The following is a 27163-nucleotide window of genomic DNA, read 5'->3' as shown; positions in this document are numbered from 1 at the left end:
TGCCCGGGGCCCCACGGCACAGCGCCATTAACTCTTGGCGAGCAATTTCCTGTCACCGGGCTCGTGGGGCACAGCTCGGCCGCGGGCATCTGCCAGCGCCCCTCGGAAATCTCTCGCTGGGAAACGCACGGCCGAGAGGCGGCCGCCGACACAAAGGCGGCATTCCTGCGCGGAGCGAACGCGCCGAGAGGGCGCCGGGCAGCCCGCCTCGCGCCCGGCCTCGGGACCACGCACTTTGTCCTCCCACAGCCGCCCTTTGTTGGAGACGCAGCACTCGCCCCCGGCCCCTCGGCCCCGGCCCCTCGCACCGAGCCCGCCCTGCACAGCCCTCCGGCGCCACAGCGCAGAGGGCGCGGCGGGGCCCGACTCCCCCCCCCCCCGCCTCAGCACGGGCACCCCCCGCACGGGCCACCTCCGGCCCCCTCTCGCCGCCCCCGCCCGCTCCCGCGCCGGGGCCGGGCCCGGGCTGCCGGGGGAGGGCGGGGGGAGCAGAGGGGGGAGGTGGGGGTTGTAGCAGTATCGCCATGGCGACAGTGACGTCATCTCACCCTGGATCTAATTGGAGGAAACCCCGTGGCCCCAGCCGCAGCCCACGGGCCAACCGAGCTTGTGCCCTGCCTGCGCTCGCCCCCGCGGCGGCGCGCTGTCCTCGGATTGGCTGTCGGGGCGCGGGGGGGCGGGGCCGAGCTCGCAGGAGAGGACGCGATTGGCCGCGTGGGCGCGGGCTGAGCAGCGGGTAGGCTTGCCTGTGCCAACGCCCTTTAGCGCTGGCTCTCGCCCGCGACGGGAGCGGCTCTTTCTCTCCGCCACAGCCCCGAGCGAGGCGCAGCCGATCGGGTGCCGCCCGCGGCCCGGCCTAGCGCAGCGGACTCAGGTGAGCGCGGCGCCGCGTCCCGCTGGCGGTCGCCGGGCCCCGCCTCGCCTCAGCGCCGCGTCCTCCATTTTGTGAGCGCGGCGTGGAGCGTTCGGCGGCCGCGGGCGGCGGAAGGCGCCGCCGGGCGGCGCCGCCATTTCGTACCCGCCGGGGCTTCCCGTCCGCGCCCGGCCCCGGCCGCCCCGCTCCGCCGCCTCCCGCCTCGGCACCCCCCCCCCGCCCCGCCCCGCCGTCCCCGGGGACGCGGCCGCCGCGGAGCCGCCGGGCTCCCGCCATCGCCGCGGCCCCGACCCCACCCAGCGACGGCCGCGGCGCTCCTAGCCGAGAACGGAGGGCCTCCGTCCCGCGGCCTCTGTTCCGGGGCCGGGACCACTCCCGCCGGGGGGAGGGTCCCACCGCGCCCCGCCGCCAGGAGGCGAAGCGGCCCGTGCTGCCCGCGGGGCCCCGCCCGGCCCCGGCATCGCCTCCCGCCCCGCTGGGCTGCAGCCTCCGGGTTGAGCACACCGCGCTCCTTTCTTCCTTCTTAAACATCTTTTTCCGTATCCCGCCTTTCTTCGGCCCTCCCCTGCGGGGTGAAGGCACGTGGGGAAGGCCCCCCGGGCTCGTTGGAGCTGGGTGTCTTGCTGCGCATCCCCGGTAAGCAGCACTTCGGTGTGCTCGCACGGGGCGCGCGGGGTGAGGACAAAAAGCCGCTCTGGTACGCTGGTGCGGCTTCACAGCTCCTCGGCCGGAGCCGCGTCCCGTCTGTGTCTGGGTTTCTGGGTTGTCGCTTCCCCAGGGCGGGCCCCGGGACCAGCGCCTGTCCCTGCCCAAGGGTGGGAGGGTGCCGATGCTGCGCCACGGGACGCACCTGGGGATGGGGAGTAAGTAACCCCCCCCCAGTAAGGGGGCTGCAAGGACACGGTCTTCAGCGTCGGCTCCTGGAGTCACGATTGCTGTTCTTCTCCTGGCAGGCTCTGAGGCGCGTTCTGTTGCTGGCAGCGTGACGTCCCCAGCTTCTCCTGCCTTTGCTACGACACTGCCCTCGCCCCGCCGCCGGCCACCATGGATAAGACCGAGTTGATCCAGAAAGCCAAGCTGGCGGAGCAGGCCGAGCGCTACGACGACATGGCCACCTGCATGAAGGCGGTGACGGAGCAGGGGGCCGAGCTGTCCAACGAGGAGCGCAACCTGCTCTCGGTGGCCTACAAGAATGTGGTGGGGGGGCGACGCTCTGCCTGGAGGGTTATCTCCAGCATCGAGCAAAAGACAGACACCAGCGACAAGAAGATGCAGCTTATCAAGGACTATAGGGAGAAGGTGGAGTCTGAGCTCAGGTCCATCTGCACCACTGTGCTGGTGAGTGGGGGCTTTCCTTTTTCTGTGTCTTATTGAGAGAGAGAAGTATGCTGCTGTTTTGAGGAGTAAGGGTGGGAAATTGGCTTGAGAATATGTGAGGTATTCTGGGGTGAGGGAAGTCAGTTCACTGACTTCTGCAGCTGCTGTGTTGGTTACTGTGAGGCAGCAAATCATCTGCACTTTGTTGTGGGTGCTGTATGTGCAGAGGTAATTGAGATATGCACAGCTGTATTTGGGTGTATGTGAGATGCGTGTCTGATGGAGTGACCTGTGTGCAGGACTACACTAGCTGAGCACAGAGATGCAGAGAATTTAGGCTCATGCCTGTTGGTGCTGTGGTTAGTAAGCTTATCTTCGTTAGGTAAGCTGAATAGAAAATGAAAGCCCTTTATTTCTTAAGGTTGGAGCTAGTATCCTGTTAAATGCACTTAAATTAATGGTGTTCATTTAATGTGCTGCTTCATGCGAGGAAAAACACACTTCAGAGGCCTTTGAGAGACGTTTTTAGATTTTCTTTCTTAGATAATAAGGTATGATTTTATTAAGCAAGGCGTCTTCCTTGAAAGTAGGAAAGAAAGAGGTAGAAATTGGCTTTGTCAGACTCAAGTTGACTTACTGGGGGCTGTTTAAAGCAAACTTGCAGTAATTTTGGACTAATGCACAACTGAGCTTTGGAAACAGGGTATTTTATGACAGGTATAGTGCACCCAAGCATTTCTCAGAGCCCAGGAATATATTTCTGTGCCAGGAGCAGAATTAGAGATGCTCTTGATAGTGAAGCAGCATTGCAGTGCAGCAGGAGCTCCACAGACCCATGTCAGCAGCATGGAAAGTGCACGACCCTATTCTGTGTGATCAGGGTATTCTGGCTGCAGGAAGCTGTGTGTGTGTGTAGTGCAGTGGTAATGGTGTGGCACGTAGTCTTCAGTGGTTAAGCTATGTATTCTTGATGTCTAGTATTGCAAGCATGAGAAAGGAAGTGAGTAAGGAAATAAACAGTTTTTGATTTAACCCTGAATTGGGTTAGGAGAACAGAGTGTAAAGATGACTGATTTGGAAGTAACAGAATTTGCATCTTGGTAAGTGTTCTGGCTCGTGTACAAGGGTGCTTCTTTGGGTTGTATTGAAAATACATATGTGCTTCCTTGCATGCTGCCACCTAGATTAGTTTCTAACCATGAGTTAGAGCCCTTCTCTTTACTTTTGTTTGAAAATAACTTGGAAATGCATTAGTTTAATGAATTGAGTCAATTTCTTAGTGCATTTAAGAATCTCCATCTTCCATAGACACTGTTTCTATAGTTATGCCTATAGTTAAGTTGCAGAAGCTTCACCTCTGTGAGGCTGGTGCAGCCTGTGTAGGGCTCTGATTCATGTTTCCTGTGAAAAGATTGTCACTGAAATTTGGGTGCTGATACTAATCCTATTGTGGTTCTGCTCAATCTCCTTTGGATTCTCTTTGGAACTAGCTTCTTGAGACCTGAGCATAAAGCTTATTCTTCAGACTTCTTAATCTGCTTCTGTCCTTCTCCCAGATATGGATCTTAAGGGGAGGTTATGAGTAAAATCCCATGCTGTGCCATTCTGACAATGCTTGTGTTTCTCTGGGGAGGTTGATTGCCTCTGGATGGTAAATTGGCAAGCCATATTAAGCAGTGGTTATACTGAAATTATTCTAGTTGTGCCTAATGGTGTGCAGCAGTGCTAGCACAAACCTGCAATGTAGGGAAGGCGAGCTTCTCCTGCCCTATAGCTGTCGTCTTCCCCACATTCTAGTCCGTTTCCTCTATTAACAGCCACAGCCTGGTTGGCAGCTTCATCCTTTCCTTCTTGCCTGGAAGGCTGCAGGAAGTGAAGACAGAAACCTCCAGATGAGCACGCCTGCCCAGTTCCCCCCCGCAGGCCAAGGTGTGTCTCTTTTGCTAGGAGATGACAGTTACCTGCTGCAAGCCTTCGTGCTTTTACTCTCTGTTGAGCGCCATGCGCAGTTAGGTTCTGCTCTGCTTCTTTCCTCCTCCATCTACCTACTGCTGCTCTGCCCTGTGAGTCAGCAGCAGAGGTTGAGAATTGTAATGTGCAGGCACTACAAAGGATGGGTTTCCTAAAGCTAAGCCACAAAAAGCTTTTGATTCCTTCATCTTTGAACGGTAATTTCTTAGGTACTAATACTGTGCTGTCTGCTCGCACATCTTTAGATCCTTGAATTTGAACTTTGGTGATGCTTTTTCAGTTCTGGGAAGGCAGCTAAACTGAAACAACTGCTGGCAAGTAGTATGGAAAGGTTGCTTGTCATCTGGAGTATTTGGATTTAGCAAGGGTGGATGCACTGGGTGGAGTGGCTGCTGTTAGTCATACCACTAACAGGTTTTTTTTTCAGAAGTTTTTTTTTGATTACTGGTATGGGACAGCTTTTCAAAGTGAAATGCATTTGCTCTTATAGAAATACCTGCGCTAGCATTACAAAATACTGCTGATTGCTGATGAAATCACCAACGCTGAATCCACGGTTACTCCTTTCCCGTAAAGAATGCCTCAAAACAATTAGATAAGGCGCTATTTTAGGCCATGGTTTGATAAGGACTTAGACATCATGAGGGTAGGAACATCCAAAATAGCATTGAGATATGTGTATATTCTTGTGCACATCTGCATACATACAGATGTACATATTCATAAATGTTTAGTACTAATTATTTAATCAGTGTACCCTTTCAGTGGCTGTAGTAAGGTATGAGAGGTTCCATCTCATGCCAAGCAGTGAAAATGTTGCATGATCTGCCATCCAATTAAGAGCAGATGTTGTCGGAACCCTTCTCAACTGTTGATTTGGTGACTGGGCTTTCAAATGAAAGCGACTCTTCAATGAGGAAATGGTATGCTTTGTCAAACGTGTGTGAAATGCTTTATTTGAAAGGTAAACCAGCAAGTTTTATTCTTGCACTGATGGCTGAATTCTTTGGTAACTGAGGGAATTGATGTTGAATTGCTCCTTAGGAATCGTAGTCCAGATGGGTCTGGAAACCTTTTTCTTTATGAATAAAGGAATAGGTTGGCAACTTTACTCTTCCTGCCCCCTCCCCCCCATACACCTTTGCATGAGAGCACAGTTGGTGTTCCTTTCACATTCAGAGCGTGATTTTAAGGCAGGGATGCTGGATAATGTAGCAGGGTTGGAAGCAGTAATGATTTTCATGTGATCAATGAAATAACGTAAGAAACTTTGACCACGGGATGTGTGATAGCAGGCTGTGACTCTGGGTTCCTCAGATTTTCCAGGAGGGGAACTTTTAACTGAAACTTATCTGAGTGTGCAGATCAGACTGCTGGGTTCAATAAACTCAGTCCCTTTGCACATCAGTAACTTGCATTATGTTCAGGCTCCTTGGGGGCAGTTAGTGTAATGGGAAGCAGGACGCCAACCCTTGACTGGAAGCACTTCACCTTCCACCTGCTTCTGGAGCGCTTTTTCCCACGTGGATGTGGTAGTGCAGCATATGGGCTATGTCTGTGTCCCAGTGTGATTTGTGCCCTTCATGGAGCAATAGAGATGGAGTTTTGATGACTGCTTATGCTTTAAAACGTGGTGGAGCGGTAGTGGCTAGAGCTGTAAAGGCCTCGAAACAGCAGTGTGGTGGTGGTTACACCCTCCTCATGGCTCTAGCCGAAACACAACCTGTTGTTCTAATCTGGTTCTGAAGCTACTGCAGAAGACTTAGAGATGTGAGGCTTCTCGCTTGTTTCCAAATGCCTCTTTAGGATGTCTTCCACAAAGAGTTTTCCATTGCACTGTCAGGTGCTTCTAGGAATGAGAGAGCGCATCTTGGGATTTGAGGAACGGACTGAAGGTAACGTTGCTTGTGCTCGTGGTTCCTTTGTGTGCCCTGTGGCAGTACCTGCAGTGAACTGGTCTTGAACAGGAGGGTGTACCTTACTTCAGTTCTTAGCGCCTTCGGGTTGAGAGGATGCTTGTGAATGTTTGATCTTCTGTGAGATTGCAGCATTCGGTTCTGAGTGTGGCTTAGCACATTGCTTTTGCCGGCTCCCCTTTCCTTCCTTCCTCCTCACCCTCCCCCTTCACACTGCAACAGTGTTAGTACTTCTGCTTTGTGTAATTAAGAAACAACCAATACTGAGGGTAAAATCTGTCCTGGTTTTACTCCTCCTGTGGATCTCGTTCTAGAGCTACTCTATTTAACTGAAAACAAAGCAAAAAAAACCCCAACCAACCACCCATTGAAAACCACATATTAGAAGGCACTGCTTTTCCAACAGCACAAATTGGTCACTTCATTGAAAATGAAGTCAGTGATTTCATGCAGAAGCAAATGGATTCCTGATTTCAACTGAAATACCTGATGTCAAATGATGAATGAGCTTTGAACGTAACCCTGTTTTTCACTGCTGTTACCTTTGGCCTCAGGAAAAAAAATAGAAATCCTGATTTGTTTTTTAATGTTTTAATTGTACGTGCGAGCATCATAGAAGGGTCTGAGTTGGAAGTGACCTTCAAGATCTCCTAGTTCCAATGCCCTGCTATAGGCAGGGACATCTCCCTCTAGACCAGGGTGCTCAAAGCATCTGGTGGGTTCAGTCATTATCAGCTTGGTGCTGCCATATGAACAAAACTGGTTCCTTTCTTTCTGCTTTCCTATTCTAAATGAACTCCTGAAGCTCCCGCAGAAATAGCATTGTAGAGGTGAAACAGGCATCTGAGTCAAGGGATGTCACAGTCTTCTTACACTGGGAGTTGGGTAAGATGCAGCTTTAATCTGCAGATCAGATAGCTGACCACTGAAGTTAAGGATACTTTGGGACTTGTATCAGTTCTCCTGGCAGTAGTTGGAACAGTATCTCAAGTCTTTTTTTTTTTTTTTTTGCCTTCTTTACATTGAAGCAAATGCTGTTGACTCACCCTTGCGAGTAAGTGGCTAAAAAGCAGCTACTTGATGGCAGGGAGCCAGGCCTTACACTGGGAACAGTACTTTTTGGCTAATCCCCAGCTGGGGAGTTACCGTTAAAGGCTGTTTTGAATTTAAGTTCGGATCATGAATTCTATATTTAATTTACTCATAGCTGTATCTTATGTCTCTCTTTTTTTGTTGCCCTTCAGTGGAATGTGCTGCTGGAGCACTACACGTTTTCCTACAAGGAAAACTGAGTCCGTTTCTGAGAAAGGACTGAGAGCTGTAGAACAATCCTAGAATGCACGGAGGTTCTTGGAGTGACTGGGATCTGCTGGAGCACAATAAAAATAGCACAGGGGATTCTGATGGTAGCTGAGGCGTCCCTGCCGTGCAGTCACCACTTGCAGCGTACCACCCACCCAGCTGGATGCTGAACTACTGAAATGTATGCAGAGTGCTGAAGGATACAAGATAAATGGCAGCAAAACATTCTGTCTGAGGTCCTGGAAGCTTGTGCCTCTGTATTTGTGCGTGCAGCCTGATTTCCTTTTTTAGAAGCTGCTGGGGTGAGTTTAGATCACTGATTTGATATACGCAGATATCTAAATCTTGAGGTGAAGCTGAGGATGGGGTTAATTAATGTCTGTGGAAGATAGAAAAGCATTGGCTTGAGGCATGTCTGTTCCTAAGAGTTCAGGAAGTGATCATTAGCACTTCTGCAAAGTTATGGCTACTGGTGGCTCGAGCGTTGTCCTATGAGAAGCAGGCTGTGGAGTAACTGGGAATAGAAAGCCATGACACTAGTGCAGGTGACCCAGCTGTTGAGAGTAGGGCAGCCAAAGCTTCATCCATCTCCAGTGTCAAATCCATATTTTAATTAGGTTAAGTTATAGATTAACTAGCATGGTTGTAGTCAAGCCTATTTAAGCACCCAAGTGTACTCGTACATCAAGAATTATTAGCTTTAGTGGAGGTCTGTTACTGGTGTGGTGGCCCTAAGGAAAGGGGATGTACTTGCAAGTTAACAAAGGCACCAATGTTGTTGGTTTTTTACCCTGCTGAGGAATTGACACACAACAGCTGCTTCTAAATCACTCTCATGCAGGCATTTTTCCTATCCAGCAGGTGAGCAGAGAGCGATGGCAGATAGTTGTACAGTAGATGCCTTATTAAACTGAAGAGTAGAAGTCTCTCTATTGAAGAAATAGAACTTGAAGTAGAAGGGACATCGTAGGGCTTGAAAGCTCTGAGTGTTTTATGTCTTTATGAAGGCATAAATAGAAATTGGGGTTGGCTGGCGCATCGTGAAGGCCATAGATTTGTAGTGGTTTCTGTATGGGAGCTGAAGCCTGGTACTCTGTTCTCAGTAATGGGCAGTACCAGATTTTCAGAGGAGGGCATTGAGGAACACTGGAGGTGGTGGAGGAGGATGTTAAAGCAGCGATGGAGATATTTTCTTCTCTTTACTTAGCGGGGTGGAGGTGTTTGTTAATGATCTGTGTTCTCTTAGTTCTGTAAACCTCGCTGCTTCTTTTATGTTATGCTTCTGGGCTTTGAGAACAATGGGTTTGCTGACCCTGGGTGTTACTGTAGTGTTTAAATGCCTTTGTACTTAGCAGTAAACATGAGTCTAATTCAGTCAGGGGCTGACTAGCTAAGGTAAATAAGACTGTTCTTGATCACTTGCAGTGCTTCATTTTGTACAGCTCCACCAGTGGTGCAATGCTTCCAGGCTCCTCCTCATCACTTATTTCCCAGGAAGCTGCAGCTGAGCATACAACTGCCTTCTAAGTTTGAGTCTTGTTCGTTTACTTTGTGCATTGGGATGGCAGTTGATGTGAACTGGGCTCTGCAGCCATACCAGGCACTGGGAATAATCCCATGTCCAGTGGCTGTGCGCACCCACCAGAACGCAGAAGGCCTGTAAACCAAGAGGTCCTGAACTACCTCTGGTCTTGTTTGTGCTTTCTTCTTAGTTTGTAAAAGGAATGAAGTAAAGAGTGTTGTACCAATTCCTAACGTTGATGGAAGTCTTTATTCTATCCTTTAATTCCTATAGATATAGGAACCACATTATGTTCTGAAAGCAGGAAGCTATTTGCTCTGATGCTAAATCTCCTACATACAGTCATACCAGGCTGACACCGTCTTATTTTCTGGATAAAACTTCTTCAGGACGTTTTGATGTCAAATGAATGGATGTTGCAGAGATAGTTGTAAGTGGTAGGAGGTAGGCAGGGACTTAGCACCAAAGTCAGGGCTGGCTTTCTATGAGAACTTGTTACGGAGAGGTTATCTGGAATGTTGGCATTTAGCTCTCACAACTTAGAGGTTAGACTTCAATAGCTTAAGATTGTCTGGGTGGAGCATAACAAATTACTGGCATACTCTTAATGGGCTAAATAATAAAAAAAACATATAGCTGTCTCTCCTTGAAGTTGCCATGGAGTTGAGCAATACAAAAGGCTCTTTAGCAGCTCTGAGCAGTGAGAGAGAGAGAAGCACGTGAAATTCTGTTACCTTTCTGGCTGTCAGTGATAACAAGCCTCTGATCTAGGGCTCCCAAACAGAGCAGAAGTGAACTGAGTATAACAGTCAGAGAGCTATTGCACGGAGTTCATGTGACAGCATGAAAGGTTGGCTTTAAAAAGAAGTTGGCTGCACAGGAGCAGCTGCCAGTAATCCCTGTGTAGCTCCTTGCGCCGTGGTTCACTTGGAGCGTTGCTGGTCCTGTATCTCAGGGCCTTCAGGACTTCCATAGCTGCAGAGCACAGAAGGAATTCTTAAATGCAAATTTAGGCCTGGACTGCTATTCTGTCATTATGGAAGACTGCAAATGGAGCACACAGGAGGAGAGCGCTACGTAGTGAAGGTCCTGAAGGGAAGAATTTATTGTCAGTAATATATGTTTACGAAGAGAAAATAACACTGGAAGTATATCAGGGGAAGTCTGGAAATGGAGTTATAGAAGAAGGCTACCGATCAATTGGAGATTAACCTGTCCATACAAAGAAAACCCTTTCCTGAGAGCTTTGGCTCTGCTGTATAGCTATTATTTAATGAGAAACTGCAATTATTGAAAAAATAACATTTTTCGAAGACTCATTTCTGTGTTTGGCAGGAGAAAAACTGTCAGACTTCAGGCCTCTCTTCATGAGAACTTGAGTAATCCTTTTGGCTTTTGCTGGATTGTTGGTTTTGTCTGATGAAAATCTATAGAAAGGAGAACTTGCGTTTCCATGCTTAGGGTTCCTGGCTTATGTAGTTCTTTGGGGACCACAGAACTTAACTTCTTGCTTTAGGAGTAATGTAAGCATGGAATGCTAATGTGAGATGAAATTGATCTCTGCCCCAGGTGGGAATGGTGTGGGCAGATGTGCTGCAGCTGAAGTTCCCAATGCATCTGCTAAGTGGGATTCCAGGTCCTTCAGGGCCAGTCCTAAATACAGACTGCCAGTTCTTCAAACTGTGTAGACAGCTGCTCAGAACTGAATGGAAAAGATGAATTAGGTCACCCTCTCTGTTTCTGTGCCTGGTATTTGCCTCTGTTTTCTGTGCTGCTTTGTCAGGTCGTCTTGCAAGGTCGTGCCATTATTGGAAAGGCACACGCATATTTTGTTCAATATATATACAGTGTAATACGAATGCATTAGGAGGTCTGCATGAGAGCTATTTAATGCTCTCCCCAAAGGAGGTGATGCTGAGAGCTTGAATCCAGAAGGATGAAGCGCTTACTTCAGTTTTGGAAGTATCTTTAGTGCTGCAGCAGGGACTCTCCCTTTCCTGTCAAGAAAACAACTGCTGAATGTTAAAACACACCTAGGTTGCAGTGAGTCATACTGTGGACTTTGGAATGACTGATGGAGGCTTGAAATAGTCAGGGGCTCTTAATATCCGTGTAGTGGATGGTTAAAGCAGGCGGTTGTACGTGAGTACAAGCCTGACTGAAAGGTCTGAGCATACTCCACTCATCTGTGCTGTCAGCTGGTTTGGAATATGTAATATTCGGACTGTTTAAACTTGCAGGTGATAATTGTCTGAAAGGAATTGGTCTGAACTGTCTCACCAACTTCTCAGCTTTATTTGTTTTTATTGTAATTGGTGGAAACCAGTTCCCCAGGTCTGCTGATGGGTGACTTTTCTCATACGGGAGCATGATGGACTTCCAGAAGAAGCTGGAACAATTCCTTGGTCTCCAGTATTTTGTATGCTGTAGGCCTGGCTGAATTTAGGAAGGGCTGCACGCTTTGCATAGCATGGCTGTTGGATTTAAGCTGCCTGTCTTCCAGATGAGACTGAGTGTGACCTTGAATCTATGTTTGGAGCGATGAGTTAACTTGCTGAAAAAGAGTTCTGATACACACACGTGCTCAGAGTGCCTTTGTTTGTTTCTAAGGTACCTTGCCTCAAAAATAGCTTTACTTTGAAACGGTTTCTTCCCTTACATGTGGCTGTTTGCCTTGGTGGGGTTTGGCCAGTGAGCGTGTGCTGTTGCAGGCAAGTACAACATTGAGCTAATTAGAGTGACTTGTTCTCACCTGTATAATGTGTTCTGGTGGTTAACTGCAAAATCTTTTAAATAAAAATGGAAAATACACAACATTCTGCGTGAGCTGAGGGAGGAATGCCTGGGAAGAATGAATGCACTGGACCTACTCTCCTAAAGAGAAATAACTACTGGGGAGCACCTCCTCCGGCAGGGCTGAGGAGCGTTCGGACAGCAGAACTCTTGAGGAGCTGAAGTTTGAGGAGCTGATCTCTTTGTATTCCATGTCACTGAATTGTGTCTTGGCACTGGGAGGATATGTTTTAATACCGTATGCACAGATACTGATTTGCTTCTTTTTCTATCAGGGAGAAATCCTAATGAAGTTTCCTTTCTGCAGATGGTCTTTTTTGGTCGTGCTAGTGAAAGCCTGGTGTGAGATTTCATCTTCAGTCACTGAAACCTGCAAGTCCAAATTGCTTCCCCGCAAGCTATTATGTTTGCTTTTAAAGAATAACAAAATTCTATGCCCAAAAGATGGAGATGGCAATGGAATAAGCTGTTTTAAATAACTCGAAGTAAGATGCCAAGGCCTTAGGCACGGCAATGTTGCTGAAATAGTCTGAGTTGAAAAATCAAACATTATCAGAACCTTATTCACAAAACTCTGCCGGGGATTTTGAACATCAGCACACTTGTGAAAGATCAGGCACAGCCTATGCAGTTGGTATGCCTGGAAGCAGACTTCTGGACAACGTTGCTGCTTATGATGCTCGATCTTGATAGTAACTGACTCTGTTTTTTTTCCCTGGTGGAGTGTAAGTAATGTAGTACCAAATGAAGTTGGTGACAAACATAAAACCCAATGCAGATGAGTCTTTTAGTGACCTAACATTAAATAACTTTGTGCTGTGTGACCTTAACCTGTCCCAAGTGTTGACAAATAACTGAGGTAAATATTTCAAGTTAGGAGTTCAGTTTGCAACACTGAGACCTTCTGGAAGTGTGCGGTAACTATAGCTTGCTTTGAAAAATAGACCTTGAGCTACTTCTAATCATAGAACTGCCTGAGTTGGAAGGGTCCCACGAATGTCATTGTCTCCAACCACCCAGAACCCCAAAGTAGATAGTCTTTGGAGCTGACCTGATTCACGTTCATCGTTCAGTATTAAACTGTTAAAAGTGAAGAATATAGATGCTACTTTAATGGCATTGGCATGTACATTGGCATGTGCATTGGCAAAGGCTTCTATTAATGGAATTCCATAAGAAAAGCATATACGGTATTGGTGCAAGTGCTGAAGGCAGCTATCAACTTAGTACTGAATCTCTTTCTTAAAAGTCATCTTTGCTGTCAAGATTCATGATAGCCAAATATGTGCGAGAGAGAAAAGCACAGATCAGATAGTGGTGTTATTTCTCTGCTGCTCAAACATAATACATAGCTAAGTTGTGCAGAAGGTATTTAGTGCTTGTTGTGGTTGAACTTGATACCCTTAGGCAGACTTGTCTTCTGAAATAGATTGTGGGGAGGGGGCTGATTTCCCTGGAAAGGGGGCAGCAGAAAGCATGCATGGAATGCAGCTGCTTCATGAATTGTAGGGGCTGGATGCGTGCACAGCAAATAATTATGAGGGACCTGAGTCTTTAGGGAGCTTCTTTGTCTCTGTCAGGTACTCCAAGTGAATACATGGCTGGCATATTCCTTCAGGGCTTGCATTTCATAAAGCATAGTGATAAGGAAGTGATGAGAGCAGATGAATTAGACGTAATGTTTCTGGCTCAGTCTAGTTGCAATGGTCTGATACTGTGGCTACATGCTAACCATTGTTCCTGCTTAAACAGTGAGGGAAGAGTGAAAGTAATGATGCGGCTTCTCAGTTGGGAGAGAGCAAAAGGAGAACTGGAGAAGGATCCAAAAAGACAACTGAAATCTAGTTTCTTTTGGCATGTAAAGGAATAAGTGCGCCAGTGGTTGAGGGGGAGTATCACAACAGAATTCAGCTTTAAAGGGGGAAGAAATGGGTTGTTTACAGGTTCCTAACCAGCTTCCCACGGCCCCTTCAGGCAGCTGTGAATTTGCTCCAGGGACCACGTTGCTGGCATCTCTTTAGGAAATAAGTAAAAAAAGAAAAAAGCCTCCCCTTGGTAGGGGGATGGGGTAAGAATATTGTCTGTGGGAACTTGATGTTAGTAGGATGGAAAGTGTTGGCACTCTGCAAAGGTAGAAGTGAATTGAGATATGTAAGCAACACTAATGGGAAGGGAGAGGGGAAATCCTGTCACAATACAGGAGGGTCGGCGTGCTGCTGGAGAATAACGTTGGTGTACAGGAAGCAGCAGGTACCAACCACAAATTGTCACAGTGCGAACCTATTCTCATGCAGTCATCCTGAAATGAACGGTCTGGTTTGAGAACAGACTCTTGACTCCTGCTTCTTCATTCCGCTTGTGGTTTGGAGAGTCACTCAGCAGCAGGGCAAGCCAGCAGCAGCAAAGGACTCAAGTATCATGTGGCTTTTCAAGGAAGCATCTAAGGTATGTTTCACTTGCTAGAACAGGTAATTACTAGTTCTTTAAAAGATACTAAGAGCCATTGCAGATCTTGATGATGGCAAGTGTATTTTGGTACATACACTTCTCTAACCTGGTCCGTGTCCCCCTAGGCAAAAAAGCAATAGGCACGTTTGCTCTATGTGAATCAGAATGGCAGTCTGACATGTTATAAAACTTTCTTGGAGTCATACATATGGGAGTGCCTGACTGTCTTTTTTCAGTAAAACCTACCATAACAAATTTTGAGGTGGCTGAGATCTCCCTCATTGTTCAGACTGCCCATTTTCATTTTAGTTACCATTAAACTCATACTTTGCATAAGATTGTGACTGATTGTTATATGAGGGAAAGACAGAAAAACCCAAATGGGGAATGATTGCAGGACATCTGGGGCTCTGTTACTGCGAAGCAAATTCTTACTGTGCCTGTCAGCTCTCACTGCCCTACCAGCATTTTCCATCTATTAGAGGGAGGGTGTGATGGATTGCAAGACATGATAATGATGATGTCTTGAGATGAATGGCTCACGAAGTGTTCCAAATACCTTACAGATCTGAAAGATAATCAGGATAGATAAGTTAGTTTTACTCAGTCTGTCTGCATCCTCTTCTATCCTATATGACTGATAAACACAAAATCTTGTTCCATTTAAGGCTGTTTTAAAAAAAAAAAAGAAAGAAAAATAAGAAACGTAAATGTGGAACAAATATGCTCCACTCTCAGTGAGGGAGGTGCAGATCTCTTATCACAGAATCATAAAATAGCCTGGGTTAGAAGTGACCTCAAGGACCATGAAGCTCCAACCCCCCCCCCCCCCCCCCCCCAGCACAGCAAGGCCACCAACCTGCCCATTTAATACTAGACCAGGCTGCCCAGGGCCCCATCCAACCTGGCCTTGAATGCCTCCGGAGATGGTGCAGCCACAGCCTCTCTGGGCAGCCCGTTCCAGCACCTCACCACTCTCATAGTAAAGAACTTCCTCCTGATATCCAACCTAAATCCTCAACTTAAAACCATTTCCCCTTGCCCTGCTGTTATCTACCCTTGTAAAGAGCTGACTCCCCTCCTGTTTATAGGCTCCCTTTAGGTACTGGAAGGCTGCAATGAGGTCACCCCGCAGCCTTCTTTACTCCAGGCTGAACAAGCCCAGCTCCCTCAGCCTTCGTAGGGGAGGTGCTCCAGCCTTCTGATCATCCTCTGGACCCTCTCCAACAGCTCCCTGCCTTTCTTGCATTGGAGGCCCCAGAGCTGGACACAGTACTCCAGATGGAGCCTCACAAGAGCAGAGTAGGGAGGGACAATAATCACCTTCCTGTCCCTGCTGGCCACCCATCTTCTGATGGAGCCCAGGATACCATTTGCTTTCCAAGCTGCCAGTGCACACTGCTGGCTCATGTTAATTTTTCATCCATCAGGGCCCCCAGGTCCTTCTCTGCAGAGCTACGCTCAAGGATTGCTCCTCTCAGTCTTTATAGATGCCTGGGATTCCTCCGGCCTGAGTGCAAAATGGTGTGATGATGATTTTGGAGGCCCTAAATCGGAGATGAGCTGTGAGTGGGAGCTGCTATCTGGACAGCTCCACTTCTCCAGCTGAGGAGCACCTAGGAAATAAAGCAGTATACATAACTTGCTCTTTGCCATCTGACAAAACTACAGGTCATTTCAAACACTGACTTTTTTTTCTGACAGTTTTCTCAGACTTCTGCATGGAATCACGAGGTTTCAAACCTTTATCATGCAGGCAATGCTTTGAGGATGCACTCGCACACTGTGCATCTCTGCAAGGCATTGAGAATCAACAGCTCCTCCTAATTTAATGTGTGCAAACTTAGTGTGCACTCAACTCCATTGTCCGGGTCACTGATGAACACTGAAGAGAGCTGGCCCTAAAATTGAGCTCTGGGGAACACTGCTATTGTTGGGCCAGCAGCGTGGTGTAACCCCATTTAGTACAACTTTGAGCCTGACCCATCAGCCCATTGTACTGTGTGTGTTCAGCTGTGTGCTGGGCACGTTGTTCAGGAGGATACTGTGAGGGATGGTTTCAGTAGCTCTTCTGAAACCCACAAACCCCACATCCCCTAGGCAGGTGTATTTGTCACAGAAGGATATTAAGTTAGTAAGGCATGACTTTGCCTTCGTGAACCCATGTTAGTTTTGTCTGATGACTGCATTGTCTTTCAAGTGTCTTTGAATAACTCTCTCCATAATTTTACCAGACACTGAAGCGAAACTGACAGACCTATAATTACCAGTTGTCTTTTCTGCCTTTCCTGAAAATTGGAATAACGTTTGGCAGCTTCCAGCTGACGGAGCCTCTGCAGGTTCTGCAGACTGTTGACCAGCCAACATGCAAGCTGCATTCAGCCAAGCACAGCTCATCCTGCAGCCACCCCGGGTCATGATGGCTGTGCCTCTGCCCCATCAGGCAGCCTGGCCTGCCCTCACGTCATCACTTCTTGGCAGTATGTGCATTTGTGAACTGTTTTCAAGGGTGAAGCACAGGGAAAATTAAAACTTCATGAGAAATCTCTGATGAGCACCTTGAGAGCTCACTAGGAGTTGCAGCCACTGCCATCCAACCAGACTGAGGCATTAGTTTTTTTCAGAAACAAGGTCATATATCCTACTAGTTTTATGGTTGTGGTTGTCTTTTTTTTTTCAATGCTTTCATAAAAAAAAAAATAGTTACTTAAGTGCAATAACTGGTTTATATTTTGTATGTGGCCTGAGACAGTTCTTCACTCCATGCAGCAAGCCAAAGGGTTGAGCACCTGTGCTGTTGACAGGCAACTGAGAGAAGGTTCATGGTGCTGATGGTCAATTCAGTACCCTAGGGTGAATGTCATTAGGCCCCATAGACTTGTGTGCAGCAGCAAATCCTCTACGAGCTCAATGCCAGCTTACCCATCCTGCAGCTGTGGTCTTTCAGCCCATTACTGCTATTAAAGACGGGAGAAGGCGGCATTAAAAGTCTCTGCTTCTTTAAGTAACAGACCTATGTTTTCTTGAGTTGTCCTTTTGTTGTCAAAGTAATTAAACCTTTTTTTTTTGTCTTTGTTATCCAACGCAGTATTAACCAGCTTCAACTCCAGTTGAGCAGTGGTTACATGAATTTTTCCTATTGGCCTCCTGTGTTTCTGACCTTGCTTCCAAAGTCTGTATGCTTCCATTTTGTGCTAAGCTCCAGGAGGAAAAAGATGACCTTCAGGATCCTCCCAGTCCTTAGCAGGGGCTTACCAAACCTTCTTGTTCCTCCTGTTGGTTCCTCATACTGCAGGCAGTGGTGTTACACATCTCAAATACATTCCAGCTTACTCAATACGTGGTGGAACAGAGTGAAAGCTGTTACCAGCACGTTGTCCCTCAACCACTGTCCTGCCATCCTGTGGCTTACCATTAAGAAGCCTGTCACTTATCCCTTTTCCCCCTTGAAACTACTCTAAGCTCTTTAAGTCAACCCTGCTATCTCCCAACAGGAGAAAAAAAAGGATCTGGTGGGCTGATTGGACCATCTGATCCCTCCGAATGGAGTTGCCTTCAACAACCTGGCATTTCTGCTTTGTGAGGTGGTGAGCAGCCATAGGGCAAGAGGCAGCAGGCACAAAATTGAAACATAGGAGGCTCTGCCTGAATATGAGCAAGAACTTATTTACTGCATGGATGGCTGAGCACTGCAACAGATGGCTCAGAGAGGTTGTGGAGTCTCCATCCTTGAGATTCTGAGGTTCACTCACTGGCCTGACTTTGGTGACTCCTCGTAGCTGGATCATCGTCTACCTCATCACATCCCTACGAAATCTTATTTTGGCATTAATAAAAATAAGAATAATCAAGGATATAGTCTTGTCAAGTACTTGTTTTAAAATCTTGTGCAATGCATCCTTCTTAGTTGTCTGGTCAGTGTTCCTTAGACTGGCATCATTTCTCACCTCTAATCTGTGTGCACGTATAAATCGGATCTCTCCTGCTTAAGGTAGTCCCAGCCTTAGAATGTCCTTCAGAGATTCCCTGACCAACTTAAGGAACCCTTCTAAGCACAGGTGTGTTAAGAGTCAGCTTTCTCATTTCTGAGAGCTTTCTTTACAACTTTTTCATTGTAGCTGAGGTTACTGCATTGCTGTCTCTGAGGCTTTGAAACTGTTCTGTGCTATCGTGGCTGGCATAGACATCCATTTAAGGAGAAGAGCACTGGGAAAATACCTACGCAGAGCTGAAACGTGAAGTTTGTCTCCTTGCAGAAACCTGTAGGGTGGGAATAGCTTACTGTAATGTGAGTGACTCATGCAAAATAACAGTATTAATGCGATTTTATTACCCATCTGCCTACTCTGTCTTAATTCTTGTTTTGAAACATACCTAAGGTTTTGCTGTTGCTTCCATAACACCATTGAGGTGTGCTATTCAATATATTTATGCGAGCCCTTCCATACTTCACCATGTGAAGTAAGGAGTTCTTTTAATGGTTTCTATGCCATGCTAGGCAGCGTGTAGTCTTTGGTAGTCTTCTAACATTACAAGACCTAGAAAGTCTGTTTCTGACTTGGTAAGTGAAAGGATGTTGGGTGCCAGGTAGCACCTTACACTGCTGGTATGTTCCCAGGGCTTGTAGCAGGAGCACTTCCAGCTCTTTACTGTTCTCTAGTGTGGTGGTAGGAGGATCTTTGAAGGGAGCTACAAAGCAGACTGTATTGTGATGTTACATCCATGGTAAGAATGCTCCAAAGGCTTTTTTTCACCCAGCTGGAAGTGCTCTGCTACAAATGGCAGTTTAGAATCATTATCAACAAACACCTCAGAGGATTTGGGATGAGTAAGCTCTTGCAGGTGGGTTGCTGGTAGTGGTAATGCTATGGCAGTAGGCATGGGAGGAAGAATGTTTGCATCTAAAATTCAGTTGAACTTGAATAGTACTTTTGTAGCTGCTTGAAGCTTGGCTTTCTGCAGTGTTCTTATGACCTGTTAATTTTCCAAGTAACTGAACACAGATCGTTATCACTTAACTTCTTAGTGTAAAGTTGTTTTGAGTTCTGCGGGGATCGCACTCATGTTGGAGCTTACTGGCATCTTCTGTAAACTCCAGAGAGCGTGGCTGCTGTGGGGTCAGGAGTTAGGTAAAATCCCTGGGGACAGGGAAGACAGAAAATGCTCTCCCCATCAGTTCTTTGAAGCACCTGAAAGCGAAGTGCTGCCATCACTTGCTGGAAATCCTAACCTCCTCCTTCACCCCTACCATGGAAGGGCTACGGGTACTCACAGCCTGGAAAAGAAACTTATCTCATCTTGCCTGGAGGTCTGCAAACCTGTCCCTGTTCCTCTGGCTGTAGGGAATCATAGAATATCCTGAGTTGATGGGGATCTACTCCCTCCTCTGGCTCCATACTGGACAACCCAAAATCAAACCCTGTGTCTGTGAGCAGTGTCCAGATGCTCCTTGAACTCTGGCATTTGGGGCCGTGCCCACTGCCCTGGGCAGCCTGTTCCATGCCCACTGCCCTCTGGTGCACAGCCTGTCCCTAACCCTCACCTCCCCCTCCCTGACACAGCTCCATGCCTTTCCCTTGGCCTCTGTTGCTGTCTCAGAGGGCAGAGCTCAGTGCTGCCCTGTACTCCCTGTGAGGAGCTGCAGCCACCATGAGGCCTCCCCTCAGCTCCTCTGCTCTGGGCTGAGCACACCGAGGGACCTCAGCCGCAACAGACATTTATTGCCCTCCAGAGCCTTCCCCTTCTTTGTCACCCTCCATTAGATACACTTGTATGTCCTTTGTGTACCGTGGCCCCCAGCCTGCACCCAGTGCAGAAGGTGAGATCGCGCAGAGCAGAGCAGGACAACCCCTCCCTTCTCCCGGTGGCAGTGCTGGGTCCGGTGCACCCCGGGGTCCCTTTGGGCTGTCAGGGCACACTGCTGGCTCACGTTCCTCTTGCAGTCAGCCAGAACCCCCAGATCCCTTTCTGTGGGCTGCACTTCAGCCTCTCGTCCCCCAGTCTGTACCTACAGCCAGAGCTGCCCTCTCCTAGGCACGAAATCCAGCACTTGCTGTTGTTAAGCTTCATGCGGTCGGTGATTGCTCAGTCCTTCAATTTGTCAGGGCCTCAGGGGGGGAAGAAGAGCTGTGTGAGCAACAGACAGGGATTCAGGATGGTGCCTGAATGGCCAGCAGGGTCTGGCTGTACCAGCTCCTGGTGCTGCTGTCTGATGAGTCTGGCTGCCAACTGGATGGGTGCAGACCTGTAGCTGCCTCTGGTGGGTGGGTTGCAGATCCTTTATCACAACTCTAATGAATGCAGTGTGTACAGAATGCTGCACAGTTACTCCTGGTGCTTTTTTTTTTTTCCTGTGGAGCAGAATGAGTTCTTATAAATAGCTTTGGCAACTATTGCATAACGTTTCGTTTTTCCAGTAAAAGCTTACTTCTTTGAAGTGATGTTTTTAAAATGAGAAGTATGTATTCTGAAACGAAACTCAGTCTTGAAACTCTATGCCAGTAAGCCTTTTTTGTTACTTTTTGTGCGGTCTGAGCAGATAACTGACTGAATCGATCATCTTAATAGAGTATCTAGCTTTGTGCATTTGCACAGTTTGTTCAGTCTATCTAAAATGCTCTATCTACAGATGTTGGAGAGAAGAAAATAAAGTTAACTTCGTTGAAACAGTGTTTATAAGATGCTGATGTCTTGTTTTCTCTTTTTCTTTTCAGGAGCTGTTGGACAAATATTTAATAGCTAACGCAACTAATCCGGAGAGCAAGGTATTCTACCTGAAGATGAAGGGAGACTACTTCCGATACCTTGCTGAAGTTGCCTGTGGTGATGACAGAAAACGTGAGTGCCTTTTGGTCCTTAGGTCTCTGTTTGCTAATGAACTTCAGTTGTGAGCCATGGGGGAGAGAACAGTAAGTGAACTGCACGAATTGGTATCTTACTCTGAATTGATGTGGAAGTTAGCAGGGTGGAAAAGACCAGGCTTGTTTCTACAGGCAGAGGGTAAAAGACTGAATAGACCTTTAACGCAGTGTGCAGGGAAATTTTGGCAGGTGTTTTTGCCATCTACCCTGTACCTCTGGATGGCTGTCTAATAATGCTTATTCAGAGCTTTTGGGGAAAAAAAAGGTGTAGGTCTGGGAACGTACTTGATGTCGTCATACGTATTTTTTACTGAAATAACATTGGTGATGATGAGAGCAGTTCTTGCTGACTTTTTTTCTTTGCTCCATGAATGCGTTATGCTCATCTATAATTCTAACCATCTGAATGTGAAGTAGTCTTCATTGTAGCAATCTGACTAAGAATTTAAATAAGTAACAACGTTACTAGTTCAGTAACCATGGAGAAAAGTGTAAGCTTTTGATAGGGATTGTAGAATCATAGAATCACAAGGTTGGAAAGGACCTACAGGATCATCTAGTCCAACCATCCTCCCATCACCATTACTACCCACTAAGCTACTAAACCATATCTCATAGCTCCTTATCCAGACACCTCTTGAACACCACCAGGGACGGTGACTCCACCACCTCCCTGGGCAGCCATTCCAGTGCCCGACCACTCTCTGAGAGAAGTTGTTTTCCCTTATGTCTACAACTTGTGGCCATTTCCTCAGGTCCCGTTTGTTGTCTGGGGGAAGAGGCCAAACCCCTCCTCATCACAACTTCCCTTCAGAGATAGTGCCATCCTGTAACATTAGTTTGCCCCTCTGGACCCGGCAGCAAAGGCCTGGAAAACTTCACAGCCTAGCAGGGTCACTTGTCAGTGGGCATCCTAAGAAGGCAGTTAGAACACATGCAGAGGTGGTCCTAAGTACCTCAGTAAGATCTTCTGGGGAGTATTTCAACTCTGCTCAGAGGATGTACTGAAGTAAATAACAGAACTGTCTTGCAGGGTACCCAGGTGCTGTTGTGATGTTAAAAGTTGTGGTATGGTATAAGTTAAGGATGCCTTTCTGTTTAAGAAACAGAACTTAGTTCTGGAGTGATGCTGTAGTAAAGAAGAGATATGAAAGGCCTTGAAAGGATTGAAGTTGGAAGATGAGACCACAGAAAACAGAATAAAAATCTTTTAGTTAATTAGTTGCTTTCAGAAGTTTTTTGCCCTTCATCTTATTCAAATGACACCAGCAGGTCCGAGTTCAGTAGACGCAGCTCGTCTCTGGTTTTCACAAAGACACTCTGGTCTGTTTTTACCTCAAGCAACAGCTACAAATCTGGACTTCTCTAAGCAGAGGAATACCAGCATATCTTAGTGAAAAGACTGCACGTAAAGTGATCCTACGTGCTGATACAGGTTGTTACTGTAAGGGAAGGACTGATTGATAACCTTACTAGTGGACTTGCTTGCTTTCCCTGTGAAGAACTTGAGTTACGTGCATCACCACGTACACACCTTTTGCTTGACCTTTGGAAAATGTCTCTAATATCTAGGCAAGTTTCCTGCATTAGCTGGGCTTTCTGCCTTTTGGTCTTGTTCTCAGCAAATCAGGAATAGACTATTAGTGCTCATTACACTGTACATATTGAGAAACTTCCGTGTGTGTTACAACCTTCTTGAACACTTAAGGGACTTTTTTTAGCAATATTTTTTTTACTGACACTTCAGTGGGGGCATTTAGGGTTACTTTGGCCCTTTGGTTGTCTTCCGGAAGACAGTCTTGACGAGACCATATGCAGCGTTCCAAGTGTATCTCCTTTGGCCTGTTAAGCCCTTCACAGTGTGGGATTTCTCCAAATTAATCTAGGCATGACCTCGTTTTTTTCTCTTGACTTCCTAATTCTCTCCACCCAGTTTTTGAAGGCAGGCACTCAGTTTTTCAGTACCGTGCAGCACGTGCCTTCTAGACTTCCTCAAAAAGAGACAGATCTGTACAAACTGCTGCCTTCTTAATGCTACACACCCAACTCAAACATGACTGTGTTCATCCTGTGCAAAGAGAGCTCTGCAGAAAAAGCAATGAGTGATTTTTTTTAATGCCTAAGGATCGTATTGTGTCAGAGCCATACATTTCTATGTCAAGCTGAGGTAATGTAGTCATTTTCACTGCCTGTGTTTACTAACCTTGTAGGTTAATCTGTCTTTGTAGTACCTTCATCTGCCCCCTGTGGTTTGTCAGTGTAGTAACTCCACCTAAAATGGGTTTAAAATGATGGCCAAGATTTAACAAAGTGTAGTGTTTCATTAAGAGGAGCCAAAGTGGAGGATTGTCCGATCTCCTGCTAAGGACTGTATCTTTAATGAATAAATAAAGCGACTGTAACTAATACTGAAACATTTCATATTTCTTTAACAGAGACAATAGAAAACTCACAGGGAGCTTATCAGGAGGCATTCGATATCAGCAAGAAGGAGATGCAGCCAACACATCCGATTCGCTTGGGTCTAGCTCTTAACTTCTCTGTATTTTATTATGAGATTCTCAACAATCCTGAGCTTGCCTGCACACTGGCCAAGACAGTAAGTTGTTTTTCAGTTCTCTGTGCTTGCTGGGACAGTAGAAGAGTGTTTGTGCTTAAAACGATCTGAATATTTCCTAGCGTTCACGCAGGAAATTATCCTATTCCATATATCAAGTTTATAAGCTCATGTTGTTAGAGGAATTAAAGGAGTGCAAGCCGGCTGTATTTAAATCCTAAGCAGCACAGCAAGTTTGTACTGCCTTTGTGCACGTTTATAGTAAACCAATTCAGGTCACTAATTTCTAATGCTACTTCTTTGCATTTAGGAAAAAAAAAGCTGCCTATACTGATAAATTCAGCTTCTGTTGTTTAATGATTGGTCAGTAGACTAACGGTGGATTAATTGTTGCAGGCGTTTGATGAGGCCATTGCAGAACTTGATACACTGAACGAAGACTCATACAAAGACAGTACTCTCATCATGCAGTTACTTAGAGACAACCTAACAGTAAGTTGACTTTTTCTGTGCTGTCAGTTCTGTGATCTGAGCGCTCAGACCAAATTTGTCACGAAACAGAAACATTATTGAGCACGAAACTTAGTAGTTAATTTAGGCTGTTTACCCTATTATCTTTTCCACTTACACTGCATTAAAACTGAGTTGTGATGTCATCAACTCCGTGCTGTCTAATGTAGAATGACAGCTTGGCTTGTTCGTATTCTTCATTTCTCGATGGCCTTTGAAAGGAGCAGAGGAAGGTGCATTCAGCTATTTCAACATACAAAATAGGACGAGGAGTACAAAAATAGTTGTCCGTGATGTGTCAAGACATTCCTTCTAAAACTCTGTGATCGTTACCTCAGAAACGAGATGTCTTTCCTGTTGTTATATCCAGTGTAGGTTGCTTTAATCCATTTTCCTGACTTTTTTTCATTCAAACAGAAGGTCTGGAATTACAGTATACTAATGAGGAGTTGATTTTTGGGTATGTTGTCATGATTAGCTGTAAGAAAAGCGCCTAATGGAACCTTTGGGCTCTTAAAATATGTAGCCATGCTCATTTTTATAGAGAATATCCTCTCCGTGGGTAGTCACTGCACTTAGCATTGCAGCAAGATTTGTAATTTTATTCTATTTCTTCAGTAGAAATGGCTTTATTAGCACTGTAGAATGCTTTGTCTCAATAACCAAAATGGTGATCTTCACTTTAGGATCTAGCCCTGCTTTTTCAGTTAATGTTTCTCTTGAAGCTGTCGTTAAGACTTGAGTGATCTCAGGTTAATGATGTAGATTGTTACTCAGCACAGAATTCCGGACTTCACAGTCTGCTCCGCCTTGAATAGCTGAGGAGCGTAACTGGTTGTGCCTGCTGCATGGGGAAATGTTTCCAATTACCCCTCCACAAGCGAGCAGTGGAAGCCAGGGTTGTACAGCTCCAATGCACTGGGCTTTTGCACAGATCCTGAATTGTAATTGCTTCTTTCTGTACAACAGTTGTCTCCTTTTGGAAATGAAAGTCTGCTTCCGAAAGCTGACGCCATTTTTCTTTTCTTTCTAGTTATGGACATCAGACAGTGCAGGAGAAGAATGTGATGCTGCAGAAGGTGCAGAAAACTAAACTGCACATGGGGTGTCATTCTCCCTTTCCTTCTCAAGAAACCTTTTTACACGTCTCCATTCCTTATAGCTCCACTTGGATTTCCTATAGCAAAGAAAACCCATCCATGTGTATGGAAATCAATTTATAGTCTTTTCACACTGCAGCTTTGGGAAAACTCCATTCCTTGATTTGTGTTTGTCCTGGCCTTCCTGGTGTGCGGTTACTGCTGTAGAAAAGTATTAATAGCTTCATTTCATATAAACATAAGTAACTTCCAAACACTTATGTAGCGGACTAAAGTGTACCTGGTATTTAAAAACAAATCTGAACCAGTTCCTGCCAGTTGACTGTGTTTTATATTACAGTAAGGTATGAAAATGTAGGTAATTGCAACTAAAGAGTGTTCCACATAGCTTTTAATTCTCCACATTCCCTCCTTACTCTGCAGGTTTTCCTTTCCACAATTGACTTTCACATGCTACTGTGTATTTTTCAGTAGAGAGATGGAAGTATTGGTCCAGATCAAGTTGAGCATTTCTAGCTTGAAAATTTACAAATTGAATTGCTTCCTGTATAATGTAAGACAGGAGCTCGTGTGTTTGAAAACAGGGGCTACTCTTAATCTTCAGTTGCTGCTGTTTAAGTTTATATCCCTTCCCAATAAAAGTTCACTTACACTCCTGCCTTTGTAGTTCTGGTATTCACTTTACTATGTATTAGAAGCAGCATGTTACTGCCGGAGTACAGGCAGTGCTTTTTGGCAGACTAAAGTGCATGTCATTTCTTAATACACTGGAATGGGAAAACCAATTGAAGTTCACATGTCCAAGTATAAAATTTAGTACTTTTCCATGCAGGTTTGTGCACATGTGAGAAGGTGTCAAGTTTGTCCAGTGATTGTTATTTAGAGAGTTCGGACCACTATTGTGTGTTGCTAATCATTGATTGTAGTCCCAAAAAAGCCTTGTGAAAATGTTATGCCCTCTGTAACAGCAAAGTAACATTAAATAAAATTACATTTTATAAACCACTTACTGTTGACTTGTAACAGTTCCATGTAATTGCTTAAGGGCTGAACTCGAGTATCTCCTGCTAGAAGTGTCGCTCTCAAATCTAGTGCATACTTGTAAAAAGTCTGCCCTTAAACTCGTGTCAGATTGGAGCCATGTGCATTTTAGGGAAATATCCTGGATGACTTTTCATAGCTAACCTGACATGTGGACTTCTCACTAACTAAATCTACTTGAGCTAATGGCTTCACCTTATTAATGACTTAAAAAGACAAAACAAAACAACCCCCAAGTAGCCAATTTTTGGATGTTTGTCCCTGGCTTGCGAATCCTCTCTTCTAAATTATGCCTTTTTTGTAACCTCTTGAAATTCTCTCATTTGTCTTCCTGCTCTGCCCTCCCCCCCAAAAAACCCCTCATGGTTGTTGTTGTTATTTTATGGTATTCCAGATGCAGTTTTAGGAGTGCTGAGGAATTCTTCCCCTAGGATGTTAGTTTGTGTGCTGCCATGTCATTATCTGCTTTCTTTTGTTCTTAGACTGCTTTTAGTATTACAGTTTCCCCAATTTTTAGAGCGTTTGTAATAATACACTGCTCTGTGGGTTTCTGTGTATGTTTATTTTTTTGCCTAGATCACGTCCAGAGTTTTTTCCTAAATCTCTACCTCTTAGTTCCCCATGTTGATGGGTTTTTGAAACTATTTAACTCCTTTTAGTGTCCTGGCTAGACAGGATGTGACATTATGGGAAGTGACATACTGCCAGTCCGTGGAGGTTTCTGATGGTACATCTTCCACCTTCCATCTGTTTTGTTCATTCTTTTGAGCGTGCACAATGAGTATTCCTACAATAAAACTGTTCAGATTATGTATGCTTCAACTGACATGCATTGCTTTAAGAAAATTAATGTATCGATTCCATTTTCTTCATTCAGTCACTTTGAATTGCTGTCAAAGTATTGTGTGGCAGGATTCTACATAAACTCATATGCTTCTTAATTGGTGTTTTG

General features: G+C 45.9%; 1 protein-coding gene across 2 annotated transcripts; it reads left to right on the top strand.

The window, feature by feature from the left end:
• Positions 1-756: 756 nt before the first annotated feature.
• YWHAQ (tyrosine 3-monooxygenase/tryptophan 5-monooxygenase activation protein theta) lies at positions 757-27152 on the top strand. Of its 2 annotated transcripts, none has more exons than NM_001006415.2 (6): positions 757-874; positions 1828-2212; positions 20857-20980; positions 23439-23602; positions 23957-24052; positions 25104-27152. In NM_001006415.2, exons 2-6 carry the CDS (start codon positions 1919-1921, stop codon positions 25161-25163), a joined length of 738 nt encoding a protein of 245 aa, NP_001006415.1. In that variant the 5' UTR covers positions 757-874; positions 1828-1918; the 3' UTR covers positions 25164-27152. The 2 variants fall into 2 exon arrangements, with proteins under 2 accessions (NP_001006415.1, XP_040553128.1); XM_040697194.2 differs by having other exon boundaries at positions 757-1510.
• The last annotated feature ends 11 nt before the right edge of the window (positions 27153-27163 follow it).

Source organism: Gallus gallus, chromosome 3 (genome assembly GCF_016699485.2).
Source record: "Gallus gallus isolate bGalGal1 chromosome 3, bGalGal1.mat.broiler.GRCg7b, whole genome shotgun sequence".
NCBI lineage: Eukaryota > Metazoa > Chordata > Aves > Galliformes > Phasianidae > Gallus > Gallus gallus.
Note: the sequence above shows the minus strand (reverse complement) of the source record. Positions and strands in the feature narration are given on the sequence as shown.